The 12,979-nt window shown below is 36.1% G+C and overlaps 1 protein-coding gene across 4 annotated transcripts in view; it reads right to left on the minus strand.

Annotated features, from left to right (window-relative positions):
* Positions 1 to 1,064: 1,064 nt before the first annotated feature.
* Positions 1,065 to 12,979, minus strand: part of LOC149801818 (kelch domain-containing protein 1-like) — a 59,955-nt gene continuing 48,040 nt past the window's right edge. For all 4 annotated transcript variants that reach the window (XM_089956174.1, XM_089956175.1, XM_089956176.1 and 1 more), the window contains exons 8-9: positions 11,112 to 11,285; positions 1,065 to 6,800 (exon numbers count right to left, since the gene is read on the minus strand). In XM_089956174.1, coding sequence (XP_089812300.1) covers positions 6,736 to 6,800; positions 11,112 to 11,285 — 239 coding nt within the window. In that variant the 3' untranslated portion in view covers positions 1,065 to 6,735. The remainder of the gene's footprint in view (positions 6,801 to 11,111; positions 11,286 to 12,979) is intronic.

A 12,979-nucleotide genomic window follows, 5' to 3' on the forward strand; every position in this document is an offset into this window, starting at 1 on the left:
TGTTATCACACTCTGGCACATTCCATCTTTTGAGGACTGGCTCTGATCACACTCTGGCACTATCCCTCTTTCAGGGACTGGCTGTTATCACACTCTGGCACATTCCATCTTTTGAGGACTGGCTCTGATCACACTCTGGCACTATCCCTCTTTCAGGGACTGGCTGTTATCACACTCTGGCACATTCCATCTTTTGAGGACTGGCTCTGATCACACTCTGGCACTATCCCTCTTTCAGAGACTGGCTCTTATCACACTCTGGCACTATCCCTCTTTCGGGGACTGGCTCTTATCACACTTTGGCACTATCCCTCTTTTGGAACCTCATAACAGGAGCTGATAGCATCAGATTGTGTCAATAATTTGAGATTTTAAGCAAAATTTCTGAAACATGGAAAATACTCTTGATTGCTCAATCAATGGAGGAGTTGACTTCTTTATGACAGAAAATTACAGAGAAATCTAATGGAGAGGTTATCTTGAAGTGGACCTTTATTCACACTCCAAGCAGACAAGAAACATTGGTAAGTATATACCAACAGGTGAGGCCTTCTCATATCTACATTTACCCATGCCTTGTGACATAAATATAATCTAAAAGAAAAAAATAACTACAAAAATTAATTTAACTGGAATTAAAATTGGGTAGATTGTACTTACCCTGACACCTGTCATTAAGCAAGGATAAAGATTTACTTAGGCACAATTTCTTTATGTTAGGTGTAAAAAAAAACACCTCAAAATTAACGAAAAGTGACACATATATACACAAATAAAGCAAGGACTGGAGAGAAAATGACTAGAACAAAACCAAAAAAGGTATGTTTGACTAAAAAGAGATCTAAAGACAAAAATCAAGGCAATTCTTATAAGGGTCCAGACTCACATGCATTAACATGCAAATCCAAGATGAGGAATACTGTATGTTGAATATGACTAACGCATCAGACTGGAACTACATTCTATTCCTTTCTGGACCTCAACTGATAGGTGGATGGTATATTTAGCTTAGAGTGGGGACTTATCATCCTGATGAAAGGGTATCAATGCAATAGTAGCAGGTGATCTATTACTGCTATTAAAAGCCATTTTATTCCATTATAATTAAAAATGAATCAAATGGGATATTACAGCTTAAAAGACTTTTAATTAAAATTATGACTTTACATGCATGATTAAATTAACATTTACTGAACTAGAATGCTTCAATGAACTTGAGTAATAAAATGTAAATATTCAAAGCAAATGCATCATCACTAAATTTGGTTAGCATCCTTGTACACCCATTCCAACAATGTCTAAAAAAACCTTTTACATTAAGCTTTCAAAAGATTTTATCAATTATAAAATAGGCCAAGGTGGAGCTGAAATCACCTAGCTGACATCATTATCGGGTTTCTGGATGTTATATCAGCATCATTTGTCCAATACTGGAAGGCTAGCAGTAAAATTTGGTCAAATTTTGTTAAGCAGTTTTTCAGAAGAAGTCATTTAAAGATTGTTTTGTTTTTTAGTAATAGGAGCCATAATCGATGCCACTATTTGTATAAACCTTAAGGTTTTTATGCCAGGATGCTTTCTATCAAGTTTGATCAAATTCAATTTAGTGGTCCTGGAAAGACACTTATATGTTTGAGTTTATGGAAGAAACTGGTTCAAGTTTGTGTTTAGTATTTTTTGTTGTTGCAATGATGGATATATTTAAAGGTGGATCAGCATCACAAATTTAAACTTGAAGGCCGTCTATGCCAAGATGCTTTTTATCAAATTAGTCCACTTCTGCAAGCATGTTTTAGAAGCAGCTTAAAGGTTTTTCTATTTCTAGACTCAGCAGCCATATGGGATGGCAGATTGGCATCATATGTTTTAGTCTGAGAGCTCTTCATGCCAGCATGTTTTGTTTCAAATATGATCAGTGGTTTCACAAAATAAGTCTTTTAAACCTTTATAGCATTTGTAGTAATGTCAATGTCAGTACATCAGCTGCTGGTTGGTTACTGTGGATATAACACCATTTTTCAGCACACGATAGGTTTAACATGGTGGCCAATATGTTTAGTGGATGAAGACCCCAGGAACAACCACTGGCATGCTTTATCACACATCCATGTTGGCCAAGCCTGAAACCCCAACTCACACAGACAGAGGTGACATGTCAATGATTTGTAAAAGGGAACATGTTACACCACTTGGCCACCAAGGGCCCCCTCTCATCAGCTGTACAGAACTGAAAGCCATCTCAATCAAGATTCTTCTGTCAAATTTTGAAAATGTCTTGATGGGTTTCTGAGAAGTCATTAAATTTTTTTTTATATTTAGTAATAATAGCCATATTTAATGGAAGATCTGCATAATTTGTATACATTTTTATGCCAGGATGTTTTCTATCAAATATAATTAAATTGGAAGGTGGGTCAGTATCATTTGAATCAAACTGAAATGTCTTTATGCCATACTGCCATCTTCTAAAATCTCATCACATTATGTTCAGTGATTTTTGAGAAAAGGCTGTTTCAATTTGTGTTTTTCCTTTTAGTAGTAGCAGTCATAAATAACTGCAGATTGGCAGCATTTGCTCCAATTCTAAAAGGCTTTTATGACAGGATACTCTCTGCCAAATGTGGTAAACATTGGTCCAGTGAATGCTTAGAAGTTTGGAAGTTTGACTTTTTGCTTGACATTTGTCTCACTTTTCCCAGAATTATCACATCTACAGTTTTATCACTTTCACGATATCAGCACAACACAAGAGTAAACAAATCAGTCATCAATCATTCCATGTCTAACTCTTAGCAAAACTTCGCTGCATTTACAATAAATAAATGCTACTACATTAAGATCATATCATGTTACTAAAAGCAAATGCTTACAAAAAGTGCTGAGACGACACATTTTTTCTATTAATTAAATATGTTTGGAAAAAATATAGTTGTATAATTTATTCATAATTTTCATGAAGACTATTTCTGAACAGACCTGAGCTTTGCAATACATGGAATAAGAATAATGGAGAAAAACAGATAGCAATGATTGCATTAGAAAAAGATCACTTGATGGAATTTTTTCATTTCTACAACAACAATCACTGAGCAATTTTGACATTTTGTGATTGGCAGGTGTATCCATATCAGATCAAAGGTACAAATCCATGCCATGTTATTTTTGTAGCACTTTTGCCAAATCTTTTTTTGTTGTTGCAGGACCTGGTATCTATTGGTGCAAATCCTGCAAGGGATCATCTTGGTTGAAATACATTAAGAATGCTAATTCTGCAGATTCATACCAGCTTGCGTGAAATTATTTCTCAATCATTAAAGGAGACTAGAAATCAAAATTTTCCTTTTACGTATGTAATTCTCTACAGATTTTAATTCGACTGCAATGTTTATAAATTAAATATCGTAATCGGGTAGTGATTATATTGCGTGGAAGATACCACGATTCCGTGAATTGCTGAGTTTTTCCGAGTGTTGATGAGACGACAGATCACGTGGTACCGTGGCGTTATACTAGCCAATCCTCGAATACAAACATAAACATTGGCGAGCGAGGCAGGCAGGAGACCACATTTGGGTTGCACATTCAAAAGTTGAATCTGCAGTCTGATATAATAGTTTATGTACTGTACTGGTAAGTGCTAAAAGAAATTTGTTAGGCACAGGCCCCGGGCTGGTGACTTAATTAAACTAAAGTCCTGAATGAAATTCCACAAGCCCGGACAGTTTATACCTGTCAACTCTCAAGCCGGGAGAAAATCCTCCTGATTTTGGAGGTATTTCCTCATCTACATCCCGATCTCGTAATATCTCTCAATTTTGCGCAGCGAAGTCCCGATTATTACATTATGTCTGTCAATTTTCATTTATCAGAAGAAAAAACCCAACCCCAAACCATTTTTAAATATAACATAAGCAATCCACAGTCTAAACTGCCACACTGCTGACATCGTAGCGATATGACTGAAAAATTGTTAAAACTACGTTAAAAATTCAAATCACATGCACACACGTCTAAACCCGGCACTGGACGAAATAATTAATATCATACAACAGTTTTTTTCTTCTTTTTTTCTTCTTCAGTAAATAGAACGTGAAGATTAAACATTATTCAAGTAAATTTCAGATTTTTTAAACAACTACAACAGTACTACAGTAAAAAAAAAAAAATTAAAAGAATAAAATTGTCACCAATTAGCTTAAATGAATGATCACATTGAAATTTTCTCTGCAAACAAAATCGCATCTCCATTTCCGCCAAAGAAACTCAGCCAGTTAACACCTGACATTCCTCTACCGTATACGAAAAGTTTAATTACCATGATTAAATTACAAGGAATAAAACAAAATATACCATGCAGTATATGTGGCCCTAAAGAACTAATTCTGAATAAATATTTTATTCAGCAAACAGTGTTACATGCATTAAGACTTAAACCTAAGGAAATAAGATGGGGAATAAAACGTGAGAAAAACAGTTGCCACATGTACGGTAACTTGTGACTGCAGATTTGAACTGTTAAAATGAAGTCCATGGCATCGTAAGTAACAACAAAATAGGCATCGTTTATTTGGCAATCAATTGCTGGTGCTGTCGAACATGGTTTCTTTGAAGTATGTCCGAAGGGCAGTCCTTTTCACAAGATCAATGCAAGGATAATGATTCTGTTCATTAGTCACACCGGCTTTATTGTTTGCGTACTTAAATCAAAACTTCAGCTATTTTGCAATTTAGCCAGAACTGACCAGAATATGCAAAAGAGGCTTGTCATGGGGGAATAATAAGCGTATCACAGCGAGAAAAGGCACGTCAAATGGGCGGTCGCACATTGGGGCAAAGGGTGGGTCAATAGCCCCCCCCCCCTTCTATTGTCAGACAGTTAATGTGAAACTTTGACCTTTTTTTTAATCGCTGCTTTTTAAACTGCCCAAGGAATAGTTTTATATCAGTTCCAATTAATACAGATTACCATTTATGCATACTACATGTATACAATGCATTTTTTAAAAGAAAATTTTTTATTTTTATAAGATTACTGAAAATTGTGTTTTCTCGAAACACGACAGGTTTAGAATCTTATTTTTAGCAAAGCTGCCATCTGATTAAAATCAAATATAAATTTCACCTAGGACAGTAGTGATTTGATTTAGATTGTGCCGTGTTAAGGCATGTATGTCAACATCTTGAAAATACATTTACTCATTTCACCAGCGCGATCAAAGTTTCCTCAGGCAAATAATTTTTGTTTCGACATGCCTGACGGGCACCTCACTTTGAATACAGGATGGGCCGGAACTAAAACCAGAACGGGCCCAGGGTGTCGGGCTATCAGATTTGTTTTTAGCACTGCTGCTTTTAGATAAAAGATATGTGGATTGATTGTTGCATTTTGTGGTCCATTACTCGTCCTTCTGCCTATTTTCGTAACTCACACGTTTAACTCTTTTCCCAGGATTTAAAATGTCCAAAAGTATGTCCGGAACAGCACCAACTTTTAGTCTAGGCCTAGCATTTGCGTATCTTTGAGCTGCTATTTTTTCATGATCCCTCTCGTAACATTCCTTTGAGAAATGTAACGAGCACATAGTGCTATATGGTGATGCTTTGAAATCGACTTGTTTGTAATAATGTACCCATTCTTTCATGATGCCTTTATCCACAGGCTTTTCTTAATGTTCTATTACACCCGTAAGCAACGCAAAACGTTATTGTCTTTTACTCTGGCAACTCCCACTTGGGCTGCTGGAGTCGCTACTATGCCGTCACATCCCGAAAGTAACTGAATAGGCGCAGAAATTTTGCATACGAGGTCACGGAAATTCAGCTCCTAGAAGATAGGCCAATATTTAAATATTGGCATTACGGTCGCAGATGATACTTCAGAATAAGGTTTTCTGCTATAGTACTTTTATTATTATTCTATATTTCCATTGGTTTCTAGTCTCCTTTAATGTCACATTTTCTTCAGACATTTTGAATTTACAGACCCATTTTACCCTGACATAAATCTTTCAGCAGTTTCCCAAAGTTCAGTCTGTAATGTTTTGTTTGCCATGCCTGTTTGTAGTTTGCCATAACAACAGCTTGTCCAACAGCAGCAGTTTTGAAGAAGCAAAATATGCATGTGACTATTTGTAGTATCATTCATTCTCTAACTAGCTGATGCTTCCTACTTCTATACAAACAGCCGTTTGCATTAACTGGCTTTTGCAGGGTCTCAATTCTTCATGTATACCATCATCTCTTTTAAGAATATCTTGTCTACTTTTCTGAGTGATCATAAATCTTGAACTTTATTTTTTTCTCTCAGCAGTTCATCAAAAACATTAAACTAATCAGATTCACATGTGATATGACCACTGTCATAATAATACAGATGCTTAAACTGACAGCAGTAAAATATTCTCAAGCACTTCAACGATAAAGGTATTCAGCCTAATGAGTGAAAAGAATAGAACTCTGGAAGTGGCAACTTTGCAGACAAGATATATGCCCTTAAAACTGGTGCCTTGAATCAAATTGTTTAAAAACATTCCAAAAGAAAATGTTGAAATCATAATGATAAAGAGCTCTGCATTTAAAACAATTGGCTATTTCTAACCACCCATACTGTCTGACTTCTTAATTATGTACATAATCTTGACTGTATTACTGTCAGATAGGCAGGCTTTGAGATTCCTAACAGTTATCTGGTAGATATGTCAGAAACATCATATTCTTGACCTGGTTGTACCTCATTCAGTGTCCATTCTTCTCCTTGTCAACATTTGGCTTTGGTTTAGATCCACCCTTCAATACATCACCTATAAAGACAATGATTATAATTAACTTTCTTAATTCATGAAAAAGCAAAATTGAACTAGATAATTATGAAGAAAACAAATATTATTGAATGTGACCTCAACAATATGCAATCTGGTTGAGGTTTTCACTTCAGGACGTACGTATGAGTCAGGTATTTTTGTACTACACACCATCACAATGCCTCCTCATCCTTGCGATTTGTTCTGTACACAGGATGCCACCTCCTCATCCTTGCGATTTGTTCTGTACACAGGATGCCAACTCCTCATCCTTGTGATTTGTTCTGTACATAGGATGCCACCTTCTCATCCTTGCAATTTGTTCTGTACACAGAATGCCACCTCATCATCCTTGCGATTTGTTCTGTACACAGGATGCCACCTCCTCATCCTTGGAATTTGTTCTGTACACAGGATGCCAACTCCTCATCCTTGCGATCTGTTCTGTACACAGGATGCCACCTCCTCATCCTTGTGATCTGTTCTGTATTCAGGATGCCACCTCCTCATCCTTGCAATTTGTTCTGTACACAGGATGGCACCTCCTCATCCTTGCAATTTGTTCTGTACACAGGATACCACCTCCTCATCCTTGCGATTTGTTCTGTACACAGGATGCCAACTCCTCATCCTTGTGATCTGTTCTGTACACAGGATGCCACCTGCTCATCCTTGTGATTTGTTCTGTACACAGGATGCTACCTCATCATCCTTGCAATTTGTTGTACACAGGATGCCACCTCCTCATCCTCGTGATTTGTTCTGTACACAGGATGCCACCTCCTCATCCTTGTGATTTGTTCTGTACACAGGATGCCACCTCCTCATCCTTGTGATTTGTTCTGTACACAGGAAGGCACTCTACCATAATTGGTTTGAAGTTCCATAGCAAGCTTGGGGAGTTCTTATTCCATACATTTTTCCAAGAAGTCAGGTTGCAACGTTTACCAACAAGTGTGCATGGTTTACAATAACTGAAACGATGCTGTAAATCGAAACAATCAGAAACTAAACTTTCACCCTGTCTACCCGCTTGTCTTAATGAACAGCTGACAGCTACTATAATATGTATGCTGTAACGATCTCATGAGGCAATTTGGTTTGATTGAGAAAGTATAGAACACTAGACCATGCATATTGTATTATTTGCTTTATGTTCTTCACCTCATATTATGACAGGTTCAGTTTGCAAGACACGTCTTTGCGGAATATATCAGACAATTTCAGTAAAACATCCCAAGGATTACATAGATTTTGTTTCATACTGTTACACATTATGTACATGATGAAAAAGATTGATAATGGATGCACTACCTTGGGATACATGTAGGATCTACAATGACTTTTTGTTAACGTTACCGATCTAAAGTTCTGTTATATACATGTTGCATAAAGTAAAATATTGTTATTCCAAGAAATTTTTAACAGCAGCATTACTAATGAGAACCTGATGTATAATGTGCACTTTAACTAATTTAATTTAAATTCTGTTCTTTTCCCAGTGATACCACATTGGTGTAAAAAAATCACAGGTACATGCTGTAAAAAAGAATTAACTGGTGAATATAAAAATCTTACTAAATAATCCTTATACAAAATTGAGGCATTATATAATACTTTATTGGAAATATTTGTTCCTGTGTCAATGATAGCCATGTGCATGTTTACCAATTACTGTAACATTTACAGGCATTAAACAAAAACTAATCCGTTTACAGGTGTAAACACTGCAGCCTTACCAAATATACAAGAATGCCATATTATATTTAAAGTCAATATTTGGAATCATCCATTCAGATGTTGGGGACTGAATGGAAGATTCCACTGCTTTATCTGCCCTTCATTTACCCATAATACCATTGTGACAGGGCAGCCAGCGGTAAAGAATAATATTTAAAAATTGAATCAGCTAATATGTTTCTGTTTGAAATGAGATTTTAATAGGTTGCTAAATTTAAAGCTTTGCAAACCCTTCAGTGTGGACTGGAAATTTGAAAAGATGATTAAATTAGTGTTTTTACTGGTTTTTGCTGCTGTTCAAAGATCTGTGGTAAAAATGGAAGTTTTATTAGGTAGATGGCTTGAGATTGTGCTATAGGTGTTGCAACAGAAGCTGCAAACTTGTTTTGATCTTTTGAACTCTCTGTATAGACAGGATGTACGATTACGATGGGAGACTCTGATTTCATTGCATCTGCTGAAAATAGACTGGCATTAGAGAAATCAGACAACCAAGTAAAGTGGAGCACAACTTTGCCTTGAACAGCTATACTCTTTCCATTTGATTGCCTGGGGCAAAGATAAAGTTCCTTTCTTCTTGGTCAACACCTGAAACAATCATGACAGCAAATTCTGTGTATTCGTGGTGCTGTTATATATGAGATCTGAGCAGCTTACACAAAAATATGTGGTTCTATTCGCTACAATTTTTTTCTGACAATGCCACTAATTAACTGAATTAGGGATCTGTAATGGTGCATCAGTGAAAGAGATAGTTATTGAAATGTGAACAACTAAATACAAACATCAGCATCTGCCAAATCTTTTTACCACGGATAATCTAATCTGACTGGATTTTACAGTTTCCAGTGTTTTTAATTATAAGGGATTTCAGAAACTGTTAATAAACAACAGTAATATAATGACTTTAGCTTCAGAATTGGTGATGTCACTAATGAGTTGGTTGGGTATATCAGAGTTTAAAAAAAACAGGGTGTTTCTTGAAATGAAAGTACATGTGAATGTAAAAAAGTGCTGATAAATGTATGTACCAGTAGCTTCAATGCTTAAAATGTTCTTGAACATGGAGAAATGATGTGTATCCATTACTTACACAACAAATAGTCATGGTCATATGCTGACTAACAACAAACATAAAGTAAAAACATAACAACATGGTATTACAAAAAGTAAAAACACCATACATGTGTAGCCTGTAAATTTGTCTGCATGTCTCTATAGAAATCTGGAATTGAAATGCTTGCTTTGTTACTGTTGGAGGGATAGCTCTACATTAAAAGCTTGTTTAATAGATTTATACAACATCTGCACTATATCTACTTCTATCTGAATCTTTATTTTATCTTCTTTAACAACCGTAATTATTCAGATTTATTGAAATTTTGTTCAATGTACTCCGTGACAAAAATAAAATACCTTGATATAAAAGACAGTTAAATAATCCAACATGCTACGCTGCACATTCATTTTCTATTAGTGTATCTAGCCAGCCATAAATGGGAATAAGTGTGCACACATGCAATGTTGCATTCATGCATGGATTGGAAGTTCTCAAAACCAGTTCTTTAAATTCACAGGGAAGTACATGATGTATGCAGTCTAGACACATATGTTTACAAACAAGGAAGCAAACAATTTATTATGGTCTATTAATGAATTTCCTTATGTGCGTTAAAACAGCATGATCAAACCCTGGGAACTGCTAGATTTCAAACTGCCAAATGCTGCATATGCTTGTTTTACAACAGATTCACTCACCCAACTCAAAATGGCAAGCACCGATTCATGGCAGCTCAGTATCTCTCATTAATGAAAAGGATGTTCTGTTGAGAATATTGCTGATTTTCTTCAGCGAAAGTCCATATTTCCCACTTCAAGTTGGTTTTCCATTTGTTTTGATTGAGCTCAAACAAGCACTTTGCTCTCTTCAATATTAATAAACACGACTCAGAGGGAAAGCAGACTGGTCTCAGTTTGCAATTACAAACAACTGATGTTAAAAAATCACAGATTTTTTTCTCTCACTTGATCAAAGTTAGGTTATTAACATCATAAATTTTCAAATTCATTAATAGCTGATGGAGAAAGAATTTATACTGGGCAAGTAAAAACCAGTCTAACTGAGCAAATCAACATCCAAATCAGTAACCAGTTTATCAAACTGCTATTTAGCAGTTAGGACAATTTCAGACTAGATAGTACCTTCAATCTAGATGGTGCACAGAACTGGGATCAAAGAACTAGCAGATTTTCAAACTTTTAACCCACCTTTGTATGCTAAATTACAGATATACACTGTAGGTATTAAATCTGATAATGTAGTTTTAAGCTTTCAAATGTTGCATTCTCCAAAGAGTTTCAGAATACATAGGCCCAGTCTATTTAGACATAAACAATTTGTATAATAATCTGTTATTATATAACCTTGACATTTTTGGTAAGAATAATTGGAAAGGGCTATATTTTAACATTATCTGGTACCTAAGAGGACAAGTAGGTTTTAAATTTAGGAACTAGCTTCTGATTTCATTTTGTAAGGATTTCTTTAATTACACATCTGCATGGAATTACCTGTTTGAAGGATAAATGTATCTGAGAAAAACTGCTGGCACTGCATTGTCTCTGGACTGAATCTGCCTGATCCCCCAAATAGAACCAGATAATCCCCGACAGTTACTGCAGAATGCTGTCCCCTGGCAGTAGGGAACTTTCCTTTAACTTTGGGTTGAAGCCATTCTTTTGTGTCTGTAATAATTATAATAATCCTAAGAAATGCAGTGACTATGTGGTCATACTAAAAAGTCTGTCATATATCTGATGGGTCTTCCTACTGTTGCTGTAGATATGAAGGATGGCAAAAAATATTTTAAAATGTCATTGTATAAGATTTTTGTACATCCACCTTTGACCACCTCGCAAGGTCCAAAAGACATGTGAGGCAATAATGACACTGCTCTTTCAAATGGTCGCCATATGGGCAACAACAACTTCAAAGTTTTGAGACTTCTCACAAAGCACTTTACGATATGGTAACCAGAGATGGATTGACAAACAAAATTAAGCACATCATAGTATCCTTGATGCTGTTTCAATAACAAGAATCCCTTGATAGGACTGAGATAAAATAACTTACAGCAATTCAAGTTAAGACTATTTTGTACTTTTAACTGTTGAGTGTTGAAGCCATCTCTAACATTCTTCAGCAATAAGAAGAGTTTAAAATTAGCAGCTGAAGTACATATAATGTATTTCAGCATGGCACCATTTTCATTTAACTCATTCAGCCCCAATCCTGCCCGTAGGCGTGATGAGGCTGTACCCTACTTCGTAGCTCTGCTGCATCAAGGTCATTTATAGCATCATGGTCATGCATGATACACTTAAGTGGGTGGTATTACAAAAAAGCAGACAGATATAGCTCTACAATGATACCAAAAAATCTGGACGTTCAAGTTTCACTACAAAATACAAAGGGAAAAACCTAATCTTTTGGACCCGTTTTTTTTCCACCCAAAATTCGCTCGTGGTTGGAATCCAATTTTGTGTCCGGATTTTAGACCTTTTGGCCTCGGATCTGAGGCAGACCAGTGTGAACTGCACACAGACAGGTGAACCTCTGCAAACACTAGGATAAGGTGGGCATTTGGAATAAAGAGTGGTCTCCATATGAAAATAATGGGTCCATTAAGCAAAAAAAAAAAAACCTCCAACTTTTACCCTTCTGTTCATGTGCAAGCAAAATAACCAATGGAAAACAATGTTTCTAATACAACTTGGCATTAGGCTAATGGACAGAAATGGCCCCCAAAATGTCTTTCCTACTCGTATTTCAGGCAAAAATGACAAAAACCTCCAGGGTCGAATGAGTTAAGAGAAAGCAGACATCATCAGATGTCTTATGGTAAAATAACCATGTCATAATGATTTTTTATTCAGGGCAAGTAGTGATAACAAGATTTTTCAAGCTGGCCATTGTGGCAACCACAGTAGACCCTAGATCATCATTTTCATCAGGTCCAAGTAGACATCATAGGAAGTCTTGTGAAAACTCCATGTCAATATGACTTTCTGTTCAGCAGGAGTAGCAATAAAAAGATTTTCTAGACAGCTGCCATGGCAGCCAAATGGGACATCAGATTGGCACCATTTTTCACTGATGATCCCAAAACATAATAAGAATTCTTTTAGTGAAAACCCCATGTTGATACGACCATCCATTCAAGAGGAATGTCAATAACAAGATTTTCAAGATGGCTGCTGTGTGGTGGCCATATTAGATTTCGAATCTGCACCATGTTTTTTAAGACCAACTGGAGATCATAAGAAAAATCTTTCAGTGAAAACCCCACATCAATATAACTTTCTGTTGAGGAGAAGTAGCAATAAGAAGATTTTCAAGATGGCTGCTATGGACGAAGAAGACCACATAAGAAGTCTTT

This window comes from Sinohyriopsis cumingii, chromosome 4 (genome assembly GCF_028554795.1).
Source record: "Sinohyriopsis cumingii isolate HCF-2022 chromosome 4, ASM2855479v2, whole genome shotgun sequence".
NCBI lineage: Eukaryota > Metazoa > Mollusca > Bivalvia > Unionida > Unionidae > Sinohyriopsis > Sinohyriopsis cumingii.